The sequence below is a fragment of the Sapajus apella genome, unplaced genomic scaffold (genome assembly GCF_009761245.1).
Source record: "Sapajus apella isolate SASKATOON/1434 unplaced genomic scaffold, GSC_monkey_1.0 scaffold141, whole genome shotgun sequence".
Lineage (NCBI taxonomy): Eukaryota > Metazoa > Chordata > Mammalia > Primates > Cebidae > Sapajus > Sapajus apella.
The window spans coordinates 847,761-869,676 of record NW_022437081.1 but is presented as its reverse complement, the minus strand read 5'-3'; the positions used below and the strand labels follow the sequence as shown (position 1 = coordinate 869,676).

Genomic DNA, 21,916 nt, shown 5'->3' with positions numbered 1-21,916 from the left:
CACCATTAACATTTTGGTATATTTCCTCAGTTTTTCTTCTGTGCACAGGCTTTGCTTATTTTTGTGAGGCTGAGATCATATTATAAGGAAAATGGGGTCCCCTGCTTTTCTCACTTAACATCATAGCATAAGTGTTTTCCGTGTTAGGGAAAACTCATCATAAATCTCACTAAAATGACTGTTACTGCCCTAGGAGTGCCAAGCACCATTTTATTTGTACTGGGAAATTTCATATAACATAAAATTTACCATTTTAACCATTTTAAAGTCTACAGTTCAGTGGTATTTAGCATATTCATAATGTTGTGCAACTATCGCCATTATCTAATTCCAGATCATTTTCATCATCCAAAAAGGAAACCCTGTACCCATTAAGCACTCACTCTCAATTTGCCCCTCCCCTCCAGGCCCTGGCAACCACTAATCTGCTTTTTGTCTCTGGATTTGTCTGTTCTGGACATTTTATATAAAGGGAGTTAGACAATATGTGTCCTTTTGCGTCTGGCTTCTTTCATTTAGCATAATATTCATCTATGTTGTACCATGTATCAGTACTTCATCCTTTTCCATGGCTTAATAAGATTCCATTATATGGATACATCCCATTCTGTTAATTTATTTATTTGAGACAGAGTCTTGCTCTGTCGCCAGGCTGGAGTGCAGTGGTGAGATCTCAGCTCACTGCAACCTCCACTTCCCGGGTTCAATCGATTCTCCTGCCTTAGTCTTCCAAGTAGCTGGGACTACAGGTGCGTGCCACCACGCCACGACTCATTTTTGTATTTTTAGTAGAGATAGGGTTTCACCATATTGGCCAGGCTAGTCTCAAACTCCTGACCTCGTGATCCGCCCGCCTTGGCCTTTCAAAGTGCTGGGATTACAGGCATGAGTCACCACGCCCCACCTACATTCTATTTATTGATTCACCTGTTAATGGACATTTGGATTGTTTCTACCTTTTGGCTATTATGAATAGTGCTGCTGTGAACATGCATGTCATTCATTTTGTTTGAACTCATGTTTTCATTTCTTTGGGGTATAAACGTAAAAGAAGAATCTCTAGGCCATATAGTAACTCTATGTTTTACTTATGAGTAACAGCCAAACAGTTTTTCACAGCAGCTGTACCACTTTATAATCCTACCAGCAATGTATGAGGGCTCCAATTTCTCCACATCTTAGCCAACACTTGTTGTTTTCCACTTATTATTATTATTACCATCCTAAAGATATGGAGTAGTACTTCATTGTGGTTTCGATTTGTATTTTCCTAATGACTGAAGACATACAGCATTTAAAAAAATATGTTTGTTGCCATTTACATAGACCCTTTGGAGAAATATGCATTCAAGTCTTTTGCCCTTTTTTTGTTGGGTGCCTTGTCTTTTTGTCCTTGAGTTGTAAGCATTCTTTGTATTTTCTGGATACTAGAACTTTATCAGACATATGACCTGCAAATATTTTCTCCCATTCTGTATTGTCTTTTCACTTTCTTGATAGTGTCTTTTGATGTGTAAAAGTATTTGATTTTAATGAAATCTATTTTATCTAATTTTTCTTATTGTTCATGCTTTTGGTGTCATTTCTAAGAATCTATTGCCAAACCAAAGGTCATGAAGATTCTCCCTTATGCTTTCCTCTATGAATGTTATAGTTTCAGTTCTTACATTTAAATCTTCCATCCATTTCGAGTTAATTTTCATGTACAGTGTGAGATGGGGAGGTCCAACTTCATTGGCACAGAGTAGGTCCTTTGTAGCTGTTTAATGAATAAATAGCTGTGTCCTGTATTAGGGCACAGAGTTGGAGGCTAATGGGTAGGCAGATGGAGTGCTGTCCCTCGTGAAAAGGTATCAGGGATAAAGCATCTGGCATAATAAGAAGTTCTGAACTGTATACTGAACTTGTGCTCTGCCCTCTGTTTTAGTGAACATTTAGCAAAAGATCAAGGGAGAATTCTCTCCCCCTGTCAGACCCCAAAAGTAACAAATACATTCATTTTAAAAGTCAGTGAGTAAGGCTGGGCATGGTGGCTCACGCCTGTAATCCCAGCACTTTGGGAGGCCGAGGCGGATGGATCACCTAAGGTCAGGAGTTTGAGACCAGCCTGGGCAATATGGCGAAACCCCAACTCTACTAAAAATGCAGAAATTAGCTGGGCATGGTGGTAGATGTCTTAATCCCAGCTACTTGGAAGGCTGAGGCAGGAGAATCGCTTGAACTGGGAGGCGGAGATTGCAGTAAGCCAATACAGCACAATTGCACTCCAGCCTGGGCAACAAGAACAAAACTTCGTCTCAAAATAAAGAAATAAAATAAAATATAATAAAAAGTCAGTGAGTAAAAGGATTGAAACTCTAAGCGATAGACAATCTGAATGGTTTTTTCCAGCAAAATCCCTTTGATTTCTGCTGATTACAGCATCAAGTAACATCAGACATATCTTATACAGGTTTTTCTACCCTTTCTTAGAAGGCAAAGTTTCTCCTTAAAATGTTCAAGTGTTTCAAAGTTTGGGGGACTGTGATTCCAGGTGCACTGTCCTGCATCACCTTCAGGGAAGAGAAGAAATGAGGTTCTTCCATTATCAGGCACTCTGGGTATGATCTGGTCACTGTTTCTTCCCCATGAGGGGAAGAAACTGCTTCCCTCTTTTTAACTCTAACCCAATGAGCCTGCCAGAGCATCAGTGTCTGTATCATTAGTTTGCTAGGGCTGCCATAACAACATACCATTTACTGGGTGGTTTAAACAACAGACATGTATCATCTCACAGTTTTGGAGAGTAGAAGTCCAAGGTCAAGGTGTCAGCAGAGTTGTTTCCTTCTGAGAGCTGTGAAAGAGAATCTATTCTATGCCTCTTTCCTAGTTTCTGGTGGTTTGCTGGCAATATTTGGTGTTCTTTGGCCTGTAAGCACATGACCCCAATATCTGCCTTCATCTTTACATGGTGATCTCCCTGTGTGCATGTCTGTGTCCACACTTTTTATTCTTATAAAGATACTAGTCATATTGGATTAGGGGTCTACCCTACTACAGTGTGACTTTATCTTAACTAATTACATTTTCAATGACCCTATTTCCAAAGAAGATCACATTCTAAGGTACTGAGTTTTAGGACTTCAGCATGTGAATGCTGGGAAGATACAACTTGACTCAACACTGTGTAAGACTCAGAACCCAGCTAACCACCTGGTAATACCTATCAGAGCAAGGTGAAAAGGCAGAGCAGATTTGAGGAAAAGGGCCCACCAGAGGCATCAACTGTATTTATACTTTGAAGAATCTGGGCACTCTGAGAGTGACCATGACTGCCTCATCTGGGAAGTGGCACTATCCATTCATAAAAGGGCAGGCAAGAAGATATTCACCTGAGCAGGGAGTCTTCCAGGTCTTAGAATCACAATTCTTGCAAATCAATGTTCTGGAGCACTGAAAAACTTTGTAGGCCAGGCCCTGGTCTAGCAGCCCCATGGCTGTCTGAGTAGATATAATCAATAGGCGCCTGATACTGGGGATCTCTATTACCCACATCACCATGGCCATAGTGTGAACACCACAGAGAATCAGAGTTACTATCTGCCACTCACTGCCCACACTTTCCACTGGTCTTGTAACCAGGCTAATCCTTAGATAAACAAAGCCTACCAGTTATAGAAGCATCCAACCCTGAGCCTCATTTGTGTCACCAATCACCAGCCACAGAGTTGTTCAACACATCCCTTCCTATAGTACCCAGGCTGCTGACTCCATATGTGGCCTGCCAAGAGTTCTTCTTGGAATAGGAAGCACAGGAATTATCCTCACATAGGTCATGTGATTGTTCCTTCAAATCTTGGATTCAAGGCCTGTGTCTCACCCCAAAAAATAGATGTCCTAACTCGCAAAGTCAGAAGCTCCCTGAAAAATTTATTTAGTCAACAGTGACAGTCACTGAGCATTGACTACGTGTCAGTGTTAGAGTGCAGTAATAGAGTGGACATAACACACAAGTTTCCTGACCTCGTCAGCTTACATTCCAGAGACAGATGCAGTCAATAAACAAGTAAAGGAAAAAACACAAATTACATATAGTGCTCTGAAGGAAATTGACAGGTTGATGAGTTAGGTAATGGGAAAAGCAGAGATGAGGGGAAAAGAAATGTCCACATTATGTAGGATAGTTAAGAAAGGCCTCTCTGAGAAAGAGTCATTTTAGCTTAGTCCCAAGGGATGCAAAAAGAGCCAGGATACAAAGATGTGGAATAAGAGTGACCCAGACATGGGTAACAGTATGTGCAAAGGCCTTTTGGTGGGACTGTGCTGGGCATGTTTATGCAATAGCAGGAAACCAGTGTGTCTGGAGCAGAGGGAGAAAGAGGAAGCATGGTAATAAGTGAAGCCCAAGAAGCAGTGGGAGATCAGATCGTGTAGTGCTTTTTAGGTTTCATTAAAGAGTTTGAATTAAATTTTAATTTTGAGTGGAACTTACTGGCAAGTTTTGAGTAAAAGAGTGGTATGATCTGACTTGATATATTAAAGGATCACTCTGACCGCTGTGAGGGGAGTAGACTGTTACAGAGCAAGAGTGAAAGCAGGGAGACCATTAGGAGGCTACTGAAGTCATCTAAGAGAAAACGATGGTGGCTCAGCTCATGGCGGAGGTAGTTGAGATGGTTAAAAAAGAGACAGAGAGAAGAAGAAGAAAAAAAAAGAAGAGAAAAGAAAATGGTCAGATTTGGGATGTATTTTTGAGGTGGCACAAACAAGACTCAATGGATTAGATGTGGAGGGTGACAGAAAGGAAAGATGAAAGATGGACCCTACATTTGCATAATGGGGTGTGCAGAGGAGCCATTTCCGGAAGAGGAAGGACCGCTGATTATTATCTGGCAGTGAAATTACTAGCCCCTCTGCTTCCCTACCAAGGTCTCTATGTTGTGATGCTAATAGCTCCCATAAGCCCAATCTTCATAGACCAACTCAAAAGTACCTAGGTAACAAAAATCCAAGCCGAAGATCCTAGAAGCCCATCCACCTTTGGGAGATGAACATGGGGAAAACAGTATTTCAGACCTACTTTTCAGCCTGTGCAATTCCCTATCAATATTTTTCTGTTGATGAAGGAAATTTGTACAACTTACTAGCCTGACACAGAGTATGATGGTCAGTCACCCTCCTAAATGACATGTTCAAATTCAAACAGGCTATTATATGAGCCTTTCTCATCTGTCCTATGCTGGACAAATGTGATATACCTGTGCCAACTCAAGGAAATATGTACCTGAAAAAATTAAAAAGAAAGAATTTATGCTTCAGAGTCTAGAAGGCATAATTTCCCAGCTGAAAGGCTTTGAGTATTGTCAGACAAAATGTCTGTTTTTACACATGAAAAGATGCTTACGTTAATAGTCATAGGGAAAAGCACATCAAAACCACAGTGGAGTATCAATTCATTTCCAATAGGATGGCTATGATCGAAAAGACAGACAATAACAAGTGTTGGTGAGGATGTGGAGAAATCAGAACCTTCATACACTGCTGGTGGGGATATAAAATGATGCAGCCTCTTTGGAAAATGGTCTGCCAGCTCCTCAAAATGTTAATCATAAAGTTACATATGACTCTGCAATTCCACTCGTAGGTATATTCACAAAAGAAATGAAAGTGAATGTCCACACAAAAACTTGTACACAAATGTTCATACAGCATTATTCATATAGCCGAAACGTAGAAAACAAATCAAATGCCCATCAAATGGTGAATGAAAAAAATATGACGCATATCCATACCATTGAATATTGTTCAGCAATAAAAATAAATGAACTGCTCATGCATGCTGCACATGGATGAACCTTGGAAACATTGTGTAAAGTGGAAGAAGCCAGTCACAAAAGGCTGCATATTGTATGATTCCATTTATTTGAACTATCCAGAACAGGCAAATTCATAGAGCCAGAAAACAGATCACTGATTGCCAAGGCCTGGAGTACTTGGGGAGGAATGGAGAGTATTGGATTTCTTTTGGGGTTTATGAAAATGTTCTGGAATTAGGTAGTAGTGATGGTTGTGCAACTCTGTAAATATACCGAAAATCATTGAATTGTATACTTTAAATGGGTGCATTGTATGGTCTGTAAATTATATTTCAATAAAGCTGTTATTTTATTTTTTTAGAAGGGTTTCACTCCCATTGCCCAGGCTGGAGTGCAATGATGAGATCTTGACTCACTGCAACCTCCACCTCCTGGGTTCAAGTGATTCTCATGTCACAGCCTCTTGAGTAGCTGGGATTACAGGTGCATGCCACCATGCCTGGCTCATTTTTGCATTTTTAGTAGAGGCAGGGTTTTGCCACGCTGCCCAGTCTGTCTTAAACTCCTGATCTCAAGTGATCCACCTGCCTCAACCTCCCAAAGTGCTGGGATTACAGGCATGAGCCACCACACCCAGCCCCATAAAGCGGTTTAAAACAAATGTCTTTTCTCAAAGGGCCAGTCTCTACAAACTTCTAAAAGTGCTATCTAATAAAACTTTCTGTGATAATGGAAATGTTCTGTATCTTGCACTGCCGAATATGGTAGCAACCAGCCACCTGCAGCTATTGAGCACTTAAAACATCACTTGCGTTATTGAGAACTGAATTTTTAATTTAATTTAATCTTAATTAATTAAAACTTGGCCACATGTTGCAAGTAATTATCATATTTGACAGCTCAACTCTTGAATTTATGCAGAAATTTAGAGTTTCTACTCAAGTTTATCCTCCACTTCTCCTTTCTCATGGAATTAGTTTCTCAAGAAAAGATAGACCAGGCAGGATTGCACATGCCTATAATCCCAGCACTTTGGGAGGCTGAGGTGGGAGGATCACTTGAGCCTAGGAGTTCAAGACCAGCCCAGGCAACATAGCGAGATCCTGTCTCTATGTAAAATTTTAAAAATAAAAATTTTCAAAGAAATAAAAGATAGGGCTTTTCCTGAACCATGGCTATGCAAATATCTTTTAGTAGAAGAGCTTCTTTACCTCTACACTCCTACTGTGTCCTGACTGCCCTGACCTAGTTTGTCTCTATAGCATAAGGACTGATTTTCTAACACGGCTCTTTCTAACATGGCTTTTCTGGGGTTCTCCTGTGTCAAAGGGATTCCTAGTCAGGTTGTCTCTGAATATGTGAGAACTTCTCAAGAAAGTTGATTCCAGTCCAGATTGACTAATTGACTATCCAATATAGGAGCAAAAGGTACTGACTGTAGAAGCTAGTTACCTCAAAAAGCCAGCCTCACACCTCAAGAATGTCACAAAACCCCAGCCTCCCACCTCAAGAATGCTCCAGAACACATTACACTCTTTTAGACAGCAAAGCCTGTCATACACCATTTGCAGCGTGTGTGTGTGTGTGTGTGTGTGTGTGTGCACATGTTATGAGCAAGACCTTGGGACAACTACTCCAGCCCTATGTCTTCAACCCAAACCTACCCATACCCATTACACAGCCAATAGCCAGCATCAGTAAGAGGAAAATCATGTTATGGACTGAATGTTTGTTTCCCACTCCCTTAAAATCCTATGCTGAAGCCCCAGCCTCTAATGTGTTAGTTAGTATTGGGAGGTGTGGCCTTTGAAAGGTAATTAGGTTTACATGAGGGCAGGAAGGTGGAGCTCTTATGATGGGATTTCTTCCCCTTATAGAAGAGGAAGAAAACAGAGCTCTCTCTCTCAGCCTTATGCGGACACAGAGAGAAGGCAGCTGTCTGCAAGCCAGGAAGAGGGCCCTCACCAGGAATTGACTCATCTGGCACCTTGATCTTGAACTCTCAGCGTCTAGAACCATGAGAAATAAATGTCCGTTGTTTAAACCATCCAATCTGTGGTATTTTGTTATGGCAGCCTGAGCAGACTAAGACAGAGCACTAGGAAACCAAGTCCCACTTACAGCCTAAGTCCTAGGACCTCTTCTCTCATGTATGCCTTATTTTTCACCTCCTGCTCTGTTCTACAACTATTCAGCTCTTGACCTCAGTCTTCATCTCTTCTTTCTGGTTCTGCTCTCACCCCATAGACTTTACTACAGATTTGGTTTCTCCTTTTCAACCCTTGATATTCTTCTATGGAGACAGTTTTCCTCCACACTCTGGCTCCTCCCAGTGAGAGCATCTCTGAGTCAACCTCTGCTTAATCTGGCCTTAATCTCTCCCCCATAATGACCATCACAGTTGGGAGGCTGGTAATTCATCTGGACCCTGAAGGGAACTGAACCTTAGTTATGCTGTTGTTTCTAATGACAGGGTCTTTTTTTCCCCAAGAAGGAAGTTATTAATTTCTCAGCAATCAAACAACAATTATAATTAAATGTTTGATAACCTGAAAATAAAACTTATTTCGACTCATGAATTTGAGACTTAGACAGTCTGGAAAACCTTGTGATTGCTTTAAAGTGACCTCTGCAGGTTGAAGACCTGCACACATCTAACATAATTTTCACTGACCATTAAAAACTTAGCCAGGCGTGGTGGCAGGCACCTATAATCCCAGTTATTCAGGAGGCTCAGGCAGGAGAATTGCTTGAATCTGGGAGGCAGAGGTTGCAGTGAGTCAAGATCATGCCACTGCACTCCAGCCTGGGCAACAGAGTGAGACTCTGTCTCAAAATACTAATACTACTACTAATAATAATAATGTTTTTCACTGACCAGTGATGTTCCTCACAAACCCATGAAAACTTTTCAGTACCACATACTCTTCACTTTTTATTCCATGACTATTCCCATATTCTTCCATTCTAGATTGCTCTATTCCATGCCCCATAGCGCTTCACAAAAACCCAATAGCGTTTGTGTCATATACCCCAACACCATACAGCTGTTGAAAGTTTTTAATCATTTCAAATTGCATGAATTCACTGAATCAGCGCATATGAACCAAGTGCCTAAACTGTGTGTCAAGGCCTGTGTTGAATGCATTGAATAAAGAAGTGAGGAAAATACAGTTTCTTGCCCTTGAGAAAACAGGCAGAGGGAAGATAAATCAACTTCTTTAGCAGGTAGGCCAAGCCAGGTGACAGAGTTGCCACTGTACCCCATAGGTCCCATTTCAATCTCTATTATAAGAAATATGGTTTCCCATCAGGCTCTGCATGCAGCAAGAAGCCAGTGTTTGCTGTTAATGGTGATGATGATTTGGTATTTTTGCAGATTAGCTCTCATACCTGAGGACCCTTCAAATTAAAAACCAGGTCAATTTCATCAGTCCTTGTCACTCACTGGCATTCATTACCTTTTAGGTGAATACTTATGTGCTAAATGAGCAATGTTACCAACAGAATTTACTTAATATGGAAAAGATTGCAGTTACCAATACCTTCTCCTGAAGTCTCTAAATTATCAGCTACTTCAATGAACCATCTTATTTATCTATGCACTGCAAAATAGAGACAAATTCTCTTCACTCCTGTCATAGAGTCTAGGGACGCTCCGGGTGCTTCCAGAGCACATGACCGTTGTCATTATGAATCTGTTACCAGCTGTTTGCACATCTCAGTTTCCCCATTATTCTATGATTCTTGCCATGTACATATAATGGAAACAGAAAGATGATATCACAATGCTTCAGAGAGCTTTAAATAAAGCATTATGGAAGAGAGGAAATAGCCCCAAAACATTAGGTGTGCATTAGCCACCAATGGCATTTCAGAGTTGCTTTAAGAAATGTCAAAGGCAGCAGTCCAAACTACTGCCTGCTTGAGGCCAGTTCTCCAACAGTGGTACAGAATGCTGAATGAATTGATTCATTGATTGAAGCTTCAGCTTCTTCTGTAGCCATATTGACCAAAAGGTGGCCATTGACAGGCAGCCAAGCAAATCTCCACTGGTAGTATTTTTCAAACGGTTTATTTCTATAGCCTTCTATATACATGAGACATTGAAAGAGACAAAAAGAATATATTTTCTTACCTGAGAGAAAGATAAAACTTGACATGAGAATCAATCCATAAAGCTTCTGATATATGATGCGTTCTTTCATTGTCTAAATCTGTTTAAAAAGTCAAAAATATGCCCAGCTCAGATTCAGAAAAGACAATTTCTAAGTGTATGTGACCACACTTCTCCTTTGCATTCCACCTAACATTTTTTCCTATTGCTTAAAATCATGTCAGCCAACCACATGATAGGCATTTACCTGAGTTATCCAGCCTGACTGAAACCTCACTGATGGATTTAGCTGTACATTAGCTCAATAAATTTTATTGAATTGCTACTATGTGCCAGACACTGTGTTGCCCACTGGGACTACAGCGCTGAGAAGACAAGACACAGATATCTGCCATCATAGGACGGTTAGCTCTATTGGGAGGACAGAAGTTAAATGCATGATTACAAAATGTGAGGCCAGGAGCAGTGGCTCATGCCTGTAATCTCAGTACTTTGGGAGGCTAAGGAGAGGGTGATTGCCTGAGGTCAGGGCTTTAAGACTAGCCTGGCTAACATGGCGAAACCCCATCTCTACTAAAAATACAAAAAAAAAAAAAATACCCTGGTGCAGTGGTGGGCACCTGTAATCCCAGCTACTCTGGAGGCTGAGGCAGGAGAATTGCTTGGCCCTGGGAGGCGGAGGTTGCAGTGAGTTGAGATTGCACCACAATACTCCAGCCTGGGCAACAAGCGCAAAATTCTGTCTCAAAAACAAACAAACAAAAATATGATACATTCAACCCTAATGCACAAATTTCAGTTCAATTACTTGTAGTTGTAATGATCCCAAACTTCTTGAAGGAATGTTAGCCAAGAAGACCTTGATGACATATCATTTGTATTTAGAAGACCTTGGTGACAAATCATTTGTATTTTTAAAGCAGATCTGTTTAGAGAAATCTAATCACCATTTCATTACGTTCACCCAGCTTCTCTCCTTAATTAATTGTAACTAAAGCTTCTTATGTGGAAAATGCACTGAAAACACCCTCTTCTCCAAACAAAACTGCAAATCCTACTGAAACATGTTACAGAAACTTGGCAGTAGGGTGCTGATGAGCATTTCTGATTTTAAATAAAATACTTCTGAATGATTTACTGCTGATTTAAAAAATTTCCTTTCCTATAGGATAATGCAACATATTGTATTTCTTTCTATCTCCAAGTGGGATTTGGAGTGAATAGACCCACTTTACATTTAATGTAACAGAAGCCAATTAGGAAGTCAAATGAATCTTGGGCTTGCTATGAACACCACCCATTAATCAGGCTCTTCATATTTACCAAGTATTCTACTGCCATTCTCATTAGAATAATAAGGGAATTTGTATGAGTTGGATGGATTTTCTAAACTATGAGCTTAGAAGTAAGGGGGTGTCTAAATCTTTTATGACTTGCAAAATGAAATGCAGCTTAAATTTATAGTGCTATAAGAGAAGTAGGCTGAGAATCAGTAACTGGCTGTGAGGCCATACATATTTCTGTTCCTTAATTTCTCTGGGCCTCAGTTTCCTTATCTGTAAAAATGGAGATAATAATCTGCCTATTTCCCAGAGCTGCTCTCAAAGAGGATCAAATGAGATGATATTTCATAGGCAATTTTCAAAGCATAAAGTGCTATAGAAATGGATATGATTGCTATCTATAAAATGGAATTTTCAGCAGCAAATAATCCAATTTATATTTTTCTTCCATTTCCTCTAAACTTTTATAACAACTTCAAGGTATGTTTCAGGAACTTACCTAGTGCCCAAAAAGTAAATCATGGGACATTTACACAACAGAATACTATGCAACCATTAAAAGGAATAAGGGCCGGCATGGTGGCTTACACCTGTATTCACAGCACTTTCAGAGGCTGAGGCGGGCAGGTCACTTGAGGCTAGGAGTTCGAGAACAGCCTGGGCAACATGGTGAAACCTATCTCTACTAAAAATGCAAAAATTAGCTGGGCATGGTGGCACAGCTACTCGAGAGGCTGAGGTACAAGAATCACTTGAACCTGGGAGGCAATCGTTGCAGTGAGCTGTGTTCATGCCACTGCACTCCAGCCTGGGTGACAGAGTGAGACTCTGTCTCCAAAAAAAAAAAAAAAGGGGATAAGTTAAGGCTACATGTAAGGCATGAAAAGGTGGGTTGAGGAAAGGGGGTGGGGCTGAGGACTTTTTCATACCATTCTGTACTGTTTGATTCTTTTACGAAGATCATAAATTAGTAACGTAATTTTAAAAATTAAAGGAAAGGAGAAAGGGAGAAAGAGAGGAAGGCAAGAAAGACAGGAAGGAAGGGGAGGAAAGAGGAAGGAAGAACGGGAATTAAATGTTTCCTTTTTACTTCCTATGATTCTGAACTATTTGCCTTTACAATAAGCATACATTACTTTCACAATTTTGAAAAAACATAAAAGGAAGGAAGAAGGAAAAGTAAAGAAAGAGGAAAAGAGAAAAAAAAGGGTGAGGATTAAAGACTTGAGTTTTATACCCGACACAATTACAAGCAATTTGGTTATTTTATGATGAGTATTTGTTACTTTTGTGATTCAGAAAAAAATTAAAGGAAGGAAGGGGAGAGAGAGATGGAAGGAGGGAAAGAAGAAAGGAAAGGAAAGAGTGAGGGAAGGAAAGAGGGAGGAAGAGAGACACTTACCTGAAAACTGGACTCTTTTAACTTCCCACACTCAAATGACCAGATCTGGTCTCTAAATTCCTATGTTTGATGTGAAATGAAAGGAGCACAAAACAGGAGACTCATTTTCTGCTGGCCATGCCTCAGTCACCTCCTTTTCTGCATCAAACCAACCTCTCTGCTCTTAGCTTTATGGGGTTTATTGATCCCGGTAGATCCTCTTTTTGCGGCTTACAGCACGTCATGGAGCTGCTCTCCTGAGCATAAAATCAGCATGGGCAAAGTTCTCAGATTATTACAACCCTGCGATAACCCATTAATTTGAAAGGCTCTCTCCCAGTTTTCACTAAGGATTATCTTCAGCTCCTAGTTGATTATTGCTTTAATTAAATTGGATATATTAAATGGATACTTGCTTACTTGACTAAGGCTCATTTCACTTCATTGAGAAAGTGGGGAGGAGGAGGGGTGGTGTTCAGAACTATGAGCAGAAATCACAGGCCAAAGAGGCATGAACATGTTCACATCCACTCCATCAGTAAGGTGAAGCCAGCTATTTACCTGCACTGGATATTTCTTTTTCAAGTCACCTCAAAAGTAAATAAATTTACTGAAGTGGCTTTGTGTTCATCTCAAGAAGGGGATGTTGTTTTTGTCCCAGAAGGTGTCATTACAGCCCCCTAGGGGTGACGGAAGTATCGCCAAATCCATGGAGGATTCAGCGATGATCCCTGTCAGCCTCTACACTTCACAGGTGAAGCCCCTGAGATCCCAAGGGTAGAATGACTCGTCCAAAGTCATAGAGCTTGTGAAAGGTAAAGCAGGAGCTAGAACCAAGGTGTCCTGACTACCAGACCAGTGCATTTTCCTCTTCATCTCATACCTTCAATAGAAAATTCAGTCTCATAGGAGGCTGAATCAACCCAGCTTAAGGCCAGGATTCTCCACAGGGGAACAGAGAAGGAGGAGGTGTATTGGAATCATCCATGATTCACCACAAAACCCACTAACTGTGATCAGAGTAGTGAATAAGAACCTAGACTTTGCAGAAAGACAGGCTTGAGTTTGAGTCCCACCTGTGTGACTTATGACCAGTCCCTTAACATTTCTGGAGCCCTTAGTGTCCTCATTTGTAAAACACTGATCATGGAACTCACCTCATAATACTGTGAAATTAAACAACACAACCTATGTAAAGTGTTTGGCCCAGAGCCCAGCACCAGGTTCCAGTACCACTGCTCCTGTCTAGGACTCCACCGCTTCTCCTTTCCAGTAGGCACAAGGCTTAGGTTTTGTGACCTGTCCCCCACCCACGTGGGGCCACACAGCCTACAAGATAATGTGGAGCCATTACCGAGAAACATCTTGACACTTCCCTGGCATGTGTTTATATTTCATACCATGCCTGCTCATTAATCTGTCTCCCTCACAACACTAAGTCTGGTAGGGCAGGAACTCCATGTTCTTCAGTGGTTCACATGCTTCCTGGCACATAGAAGACGCTCAATCAATACTTCATAAACTATGCTTTTCTCCCCGACTAGAGTGTAAGCTTCCTGAGGACAGAGAAACATATCTCTGTTCTTTCTGTGCCCTTCCCGAGGAGTTAGCACAGTGTCTGATACATAGTAGGTGCTTAATTAATGTTTGCTGAAATGAAGACAATAATTTAGAGGAGAATTATTCATATATACTTGAATATGTCATCAAATTTCTCTGGAAAAGAACCCTGGTAAGAAGAGTTGCTTCTAGAGAGGGAAACTGGGGGGTTTGGGGGGGAAGGGAACCTCAGTGTTCACTGAACATGCTTTTGTACTGTAAGAATTGTAATCTTCCGCATGTTTTTTTTTTCAAAGAAAAACACTGTATATTTTGTTAAAAATCCAACACAGCACAAATGAAAGAATTAACTAGAAAATTAAATTTGTACCAAAAAAAAAATAGAAGAGGTTTGAACTCTTTTGTCAGGAAAACATTTGCCACCTGGGAGGGCTTCAGTGGGTATCTTCCATTCCCTGGAAGGTTGTAAGGAGAATGTTGACCATCTGCTCTCCGTATCTACAGAGAAGTAGCAAATTGACTGAAATTGCAGTGGGAGATGTGAGTCAGACATAAATAAGTCATTGTTGACAACAGGAATTGATAAGCAGCAGAAAAGGCTATCACAGGATATGAGCCATCCATGCCTGAAAACTGAAAGACCTAGATAGCCATATGGCTCTGCTGATTTACATGTCCTTTCACAGAGAGGGCTGAACTGAGCAACTTGCTGCAACTCTGTCCCTGTTCCTAACATTAGAAAAGACCCTTAATCTGTTGAAGGTCCAAGCTGTCTTCATTCCCTCCCCCTTTCCTAGTGTGAGCATCCCAGCAGGCCAATTGGTAGGGTGGTGATTTCCATACAACATGAAATAGAAAGCCAACTATTGAATTTGGGGCTCAGCCATAGAAACAGCAAAAGGGTCCAATGCTGGAGGAAAAGTCATCTGTGCTGACAACTTCTTAAGAGGTTTTGAAGGATAATTTTAATTATATTTGATTTCCAACTTAAAAACTACTACCCAACTCACTACCTGCTCATTGTCATTCCCATGCATATCTTCACACTTTCACCACATATGTGGGCATTCCTTAACAGTGTGCAGTATTATTTTGCATAGTGGTATTACATGTTTTTAACATCACATAGATTTGCCTGCCTGCCTGCCTTTCTTCCTTCCTTCCTTCTTTTCTTCCTTCCTTCCTCTTTCTTTCTCTCTCTCTCTCTCTCTTTCTTTCTTTCTTCTTTCTTTTCTTTTCTTTTCTTTCTTTTTCTTTCTATTCCAGCATTGGTCTGCCTGTCACCCATGCTGGAATAAGTGGCAGCTTCCCACCTCAGCCTCCGGAGTAGCTGGGACCACAGGCATACACTAGCTGGCTAATTTTTGTATTTTTTGTAGAGATAGACTCTTGCTATATTGTCCATATGGTCTCAAATTCCTGGTCTCAAGCATTCCTCTCACCTTGGCCTCCCAAAGTGCCAGAAGAACAGGTGTGTTATATAGGTATACACGTGCCAGAACTTAAAGCATAATAAAAAAATTAAAAGGTAATCATCCCACATAGAAAAAACTGCAGAGCTTCATCTTTTCCTTAAATATTTTCAAGTACTGTAAGAACACACGCACAAAAATAAATAAATAAAATAAAATAACAAGTGTGAGCCACTGCACCGGCCTCATGCTTTTAAACATACTATAAAAGGTGTCATACCACAAGAGAGGCAGTACATCGTAGTAGCTAACAAAACAGACTCTGAAGCCAGACTATGGTTTTTCTAATGTCTCACTGCCTCAGCTTCCTCATCTGCAACATGGAAATGATGATGATGATGAGTTAATGATGATGATGGTATCCACCTCTATTATTTGTACAATATCCATGAGATAATATATGTAAAACACTTAGAACACTGCCTGGTCCATAACAAATGCTTTATTATTAGCTATTATTACCTATTCTTCTGCAACTTATGTTTCAAGCATAACAGTATTCATTTAGTCCGCAATCATTTGAGTGCCCCCTGTGTACAGACAGCATTCTGAGATGCTGGGGATTCCACAGTGAACAAAACAGGTAACTCTACCTGCCCTCAAAAAGTTTCTGTTTTAAAGTTGGAACAGGTCAAATTAATGGGTAGGAGCCCAGTAAGCAAAGATTTGCATTTAATGTTGCAGCTGGGGGAGTTAGAAAAGGAAATAGGAACACTTCTACACAGTTGGTGGGAGTGTAAATTAGTTCGACCATTGTGGAAGACAGTGTGGCGATTTCTCAAGGACCTAGAAATAGAAATTCCATTTGACCCAGCAATCCCATTACTGGGTATATACCCAAAGAACTATAAATCATTCTACTATAAAGACACATGTGCAAGTATGTTCATTGCAGCCCTGTGTACAATAGCAAAGACCTGGAACCAACCCAAATGTCCATCAATGATAGGCTGGACAAAGAAAATGTGGCACAGATACACAATGGAATACTACACAGCCATCAAAAACGATGAGTTCGTGTTCTTTGTAGGGACTTGGATGAATCTGGAAACCATCATTCTCAGCAAACTGACACAAGAACAGAAAATCAAACACCGCATGTTATCACTCATAGGTGGGTGTTGAACAGCGAGAACACATGGACTCAGGGAGAGGAACATCACACACTGGGGCAGTTGAGGGGGTAGGGGAGAGACAGCGGGGAGGTGGGGAGGGATAACATGGGGAGAAATGCCAGATATAATATGCACCTAAGGTAAAATAAATAATGTTTTTAATGTAAGAAAATAAATAAAAAAGAAAAGGCTCTAGGCGGTCCCAGTCCACCCAGCTCCAGCTGAGCTGCAGTGGCTGCGGCGGCGGCAGTTCACGCGAGCCCCCGTGGTCCCCGCAGCCCCTTCCCCACGCGGTGCATGGAGATGTAGCCAGCACCGGCTGCTGAGCCGGGTCGGCTGGGGCTGGGATGGCCTCGGGCTCTGGCTGGCCCTGCCGCCCGAGGGCTGCACACAGCCAGGCCATCGCGTTCCAGGAATTGGCCTTCCTGAGCACCAAGACTCACTCCCCGGTGCAGTCTCACCTCCCGGAATGCAGAACCTAAAGGCAGATCCAGAAGAGCTTTTTACAAAAGTAGAGAAAATTGGGAAGGGCTCCTTAGGCGAGGTGTTCAAAGGCATTGACAATTGGACTCAGAAAGTGGTTGCCATAAAAATCATTGATCTGGAAGAAGCTGAAGATGAGATAGAGGACATTCAACAAGAAATCACAGTGCTGAGTCAGTGTGACAGTCCATATGTAACCAAATCTTATGGATCCTATCTAAAGGATGCAAAATTATAGATAATAATGGAATATCTTGATGGAGGCTTGGCACGAGATCTATTAGAACCTGGCCCATTAGATGAAACCCAGATCAGTACTATATTAAGAGAAATATTGAAAGGACTTGATTATCTCCATTCGGAGAAGAAAATCCACAGATTAAAGTGGCCAACGTCCTGCTGTCTGAGCACGGCAAGGTGAAGCTGGTGGACTTTGGTGTGGCCAGCCAGCAGACGGACATCCAGATCAAAAGGAACACCTCCGTGGGCACCCCGTTCTGGATGGCACCCAAGGTCATCAAACAGTCGGCCTACGACTCGAAGGCAGACATCTGGTCTCTAGGCATACAGCTAATGAACTTGCAAAAGGGGAACCACCTCATTCCAAGCTGCACCCCATGAAAGTTTTATTCCTCATTCCAAAGAACAGCCCACCAGCGTTGGGAGGAAATTACACAAACCCCTCAAGGAGTTTGTGGAGGCCTATTTGAATAAGAAAATGAGCTTTAAACCCACTGCTAAGGAGTTATTGATGCACAAGTTTATACTACGAAATGCAAAGAAAGCTTCCTACTTGACCGAGCTCATCGACAGGTACAAGAGATGGAAGGCCGAGCAGAGCCACGAAAACTCGAGCTCTGAGGATTCCGACGCAGAAACAGATGGCCAAGCCTTAGGCAGCAGCGATTCTGGGAACTGGATCTTCACAATCCAAGAAAAAGATCCCAAGAATCTCGAGAATGGAGCTCTTCAGCAGTCGGACTTAGACAGAAATAAGATAGAAGACATCCCAAAGAGGCCTTTCTCTCAGTGTTTATCTACAATTATTTCTCCTCTGTTTGCAGAGTTGAAGGAAAAGATCCAGGCGTGCAGAGGGAACTTGGGATCCATTGAAAAGCTGCGAGGGGCCATCTACCTGGTGGAGGAAGTGTGCCCCGGCATCACAGACACCATAGTGACCCAGCTAGTGCAGCGGCTCCAGAAATATTCACTAAGTGGTGGAGGAAATTCATCCCACTGAAATTCCTTTGGCATTTGGAGTTTTGTTTTGCCTTTTTCTTCTTCATCCTCCTCCTTTTTTAAAGTCAACGAGAGCCTTCACTGACTCCACTGAAGAGATGTGCCACTGGAGACCACCCCAACGTGGGCGCCTGTCCAGGGACACATACAGTCCTCACTGTGCTGCAGCCAGATGAAGTCTCTCAGATGAATGGGAGGGTCAGCTGTTTTCAGCAATGATTTTATTATATTACTTTTGTTTTTAATTTTAACCACAGTGCACATATTCAAGGAAAGTATATTTAAAAACAAAAACAAACCCTGAAATGTATATTTGGGATGATGATAAGGCAACTAAAGACATGAAAACTCAGGTGTCCTGCTTTAAGTTGATAACTCCCTCTGGGAGCTGGAGAATCACTCTGGTGGATGGATGGGTGTACAGATGTGTATATAGCATCATTTTCATGGAAACCCTTTAGGGGTGAATAAGGAATCACTGTGTACAAACTGGCCAAGTGCTCCTGTAGATAATGTCAGTGGAGTAAGCATTCGACAGGCCAAAAAGAAAGAAAAAATAAAAGAAAAGGCTCTAACAGTTTTGGGGTTTTTGTTTTGTGTTTCTATTTAGTTTTGGTTCATAAAATTAAAATTAATTAACAATTCTTTTAAGTTATGTTCTAATGGAAGTAGACAGTAAACAAAAGAAAAATAGGTAAAGCATATAACATATTAGAAGGTGAAAAAAGTCATAGAGGGAAGCGAAGTGGAAAAGGGATATAAGGATTTTTGGAAGGAGGGTGGGGAATGCGATTTTATTTTTATTTTTGCTCCACAGCCCAAGCTGGAGTGCAGTGGAGTGATCTCGGCTCACTGAAACCTCTGCCTCCTGGGTTCAAGTGATTTTCCTGCCTCAGCCTCCTGAGTAACTGGGATTACAGGCATGCATCACTATACCTGGCTAATTTTTGTATTTTTAGTAGAGATGGGGTTTCACCATGTTGGCCAGGCTGGTCTCGAACTCCTGACGTCAGGTGATCTCCCACCTCAGCCTCCCAAGGTGCTGAGATTACAGACATGAGCCACTGCGCCCAGCTGGGAATGCAATTTTAAATAGAGGATCTGTGATGTCCTCACTGAAAAGTGATGTTTGAACAGAGACCTGAAGGAAGTGAGGGAATAAGCCATGGGGATACTGGAAGAAAGAGCGTTCTGGGCAGGAGGATATACCCTGAGCACTGCAGGCTGCTTGGAGCCTTTCTAGGGGCAGTATTGAGGTCAATGTGCCAGAAGCAGAGCAAGCTAAGGGGAAAACGGTGAGCGAAGAGGTGAGAGAGGTGATAAAAAGCCAAATCACACAGGGGCTTGCAGGCTGTTTTAAGACCTTTGGTTTTACTCTGGAGAATGGGGAGCCACTGCAGGGTTTTAAGAAACGTATTTTGAAATAGCATTAAACTTACAGACGTGGTGTAAGAATAGTACAAAGAACTCTCATCTATCATTTGTCCAGATTCTCCGAATTGTTAACATTTTGCCACATTTGCCTTATCTTTCCTTACATATATTTTTGAAGCATTTGAGTGTAAATTGGAGACATCCTGTCCCTCATTCCATATACTTTAGCAGGCATTTTCCTGAGAACAAGAGTAGTTTCTTACATAACTATCAAAATAAGGAAATTTACATTAATGCAATGCTACTTCATATACAGCCCACATTCATATTTAGGCAACTGTCTCATTAATGTCCTTTATTGCATGATCCCCTCTGATCCAGTATCTAATGTAGATCCTGCTTTTAGTTGTCACGGTTTTCCAGTCTCCTTTAACCTGGAAATGTTCCTTAGCCTTTCTTTGACTTAAATAACACTGACATTTTTGAAGCACACAGGCTGGCTATTATATAGAATATCCCTCAATTTGGGTTTCTCTAAGCTTTCTTCATCATTCAGGTTATACTTTTTTTGCAGCACAGAGGTGATGGTGCATCCTTCTCAGTGCATCACATCAGCACATGCATGATGTCACTTTGCCCCATCATTGAGGATATTAACTTTGATTACTTGGTTAAGGTAATGTTCACCACATTTCTCCGCTGCAGAGTTATCATTTTCCCATTTGCAACTTACAAGTGATTTATAAGTGATTTGTGCAGAAATGCTTTGAGCCTCTGTAAGTATCCTGTTCCTCCTCAAAACTTTAACCTGCTGGGCACAGTGCCTCAAACCTATAATCCCAGCACTTTGGGAGACTAACATGGGTGGATCGCTTGAGCTCAGGAGTTTGAAACCAGCCTAAGCAACATTGCAAAACTCCATCTTTAGAAAATATTAGCCAGGTGTGGTGGCACAAGTAGCCTGTGGCCCAGCTACTTGGGAGGCGAGATGGGAGGATTGCTTGAGCTGGGAGGTCGAAGTTGCAGTGAGCCAAGATTGCACCACTGCACTTCTGCCTAAGTGACAGTGAGACTCTGTAAGGAAAAAAAAAAAACTTAAGCAATGGTTTTAGTATTCATTGTTAACTTTTGCCTGATGGTTGCCTGCCAAATCGTGGTTTTCTATTTCTCTCATTTTTCTACATGTATGAGTATGCTTTCTACTGAAAGGGAGAGTTTTTCCTTCTCTCATATTTATTCATTCATTTTTACCAGTATGGACTTATGTATTTCTCTTTTAATTAGTGAGTTACAATCTATTACTACTATTATGTTGATGTTGAATTTGTCCCAGGTTTGTCCAATGGGAGCCCTTTCAACCTGGCTTCTGTGTCCTTTTGACATATATAGACCTGTGATTTTCTGAGCACTTTCTTACACTCTTTCACAAGATGTTCTATGTAGAATCTTGCATTTTTCCTTGATTCATACCTAGAATCCACCATTTCTCTAAGGAATCTGGTTCCTTTTAGAAGAAAATCATGTCTAGAAACCAAGATCTGAGTAAAGCCAGAGTTTTGAGCAGAAGAATAACATGATCTGACATGTTTTAAAAAGATCACTTAGGCTGCTATGCTAAAAATTGACTGTAAGAGGACAAAGGAAAAAGCAGGAAGATATATCTGTGTTAACAGAGTAGATTTCTTTCTCTGTAATGCAAATCTGACCATGTGCCTTTTCTGTCAAAATTATTTGACAGATGATACCACTTATAAAGTTAAAACCCTGTGGCATTGCAAGAAAAGGTCTTCTATGAGCTGGTCCCTTTTGGACTTCTCCACCTTCTTTTTTTTTTTTTTTTCCCCGAGATGGAGTCTTGCTCTGTCACCCAGGCTGGAATGCAGTGGTGCCATCTCAGCTCACTGCAACCTCCGCCTCTCAGGTTCAAGAGATTCTCCTGCCTCAGCCTCCTGCATAGCTGGGATTACAGGCACTCACCACAAAGTAGAGAGAGGGTTTTGCCATGTTGACCAGGCTGGTCTCTAACTCCTGACCTCAGGTGATCCATCCACCTTGGCCTCCCAAATGCTGGGATTACAGGTATGAGCCACCAAACCC

At 41.4% G+C, this 21,916-nt stretch overlaps 1 protein-coding gene and 1 pseudogene across 2 annotated transcripts in view; one reads left to right on the top strand and one right to left on the bottom strand.

Annotated features, from left to right (window-relative positions):
• Positions 1 to 12,859, bottom strand: part of ADGRG4 (adhesion G protein-coupled receptor G4) — a 111,468-nt gene extending 98,609 nt beyond the window's left edge. Inside the window, exons 1-2 of the mRNA XM_032264020.1 lie at positions 12,598 to 12,859; positions 9,934 to 10,012 (exon numbers count right to left, since the gene is read on the bottom strand). Coding sequence (XP_032119911.1) covers positions 9,934 to 10,003 — 70 coding nt within the window. The 5' untranslated portion in view covers positions 10,004 to 10,012; positions 12,598 to 12,859. The remainder of the gene's footprint in view (positions 1 to 9,933; positions 10,013 to 12,597) is intronic.
• A 4,295-nt stretch (positions 12,860 to 17,154) lies between these two features.
• Positions 17,155 to 18,854, top strand: LOC116540525 (annotated as a pseudogene). Its single transcript, XR_004264480.1, has one exon. The product of XR_004264480.1 is annotated as a serine/threonine-protein kinase 24 pseudogene (transcript).
• Positions 18,855 to 21,916: the final 3,062 nt, after the last annotated feature.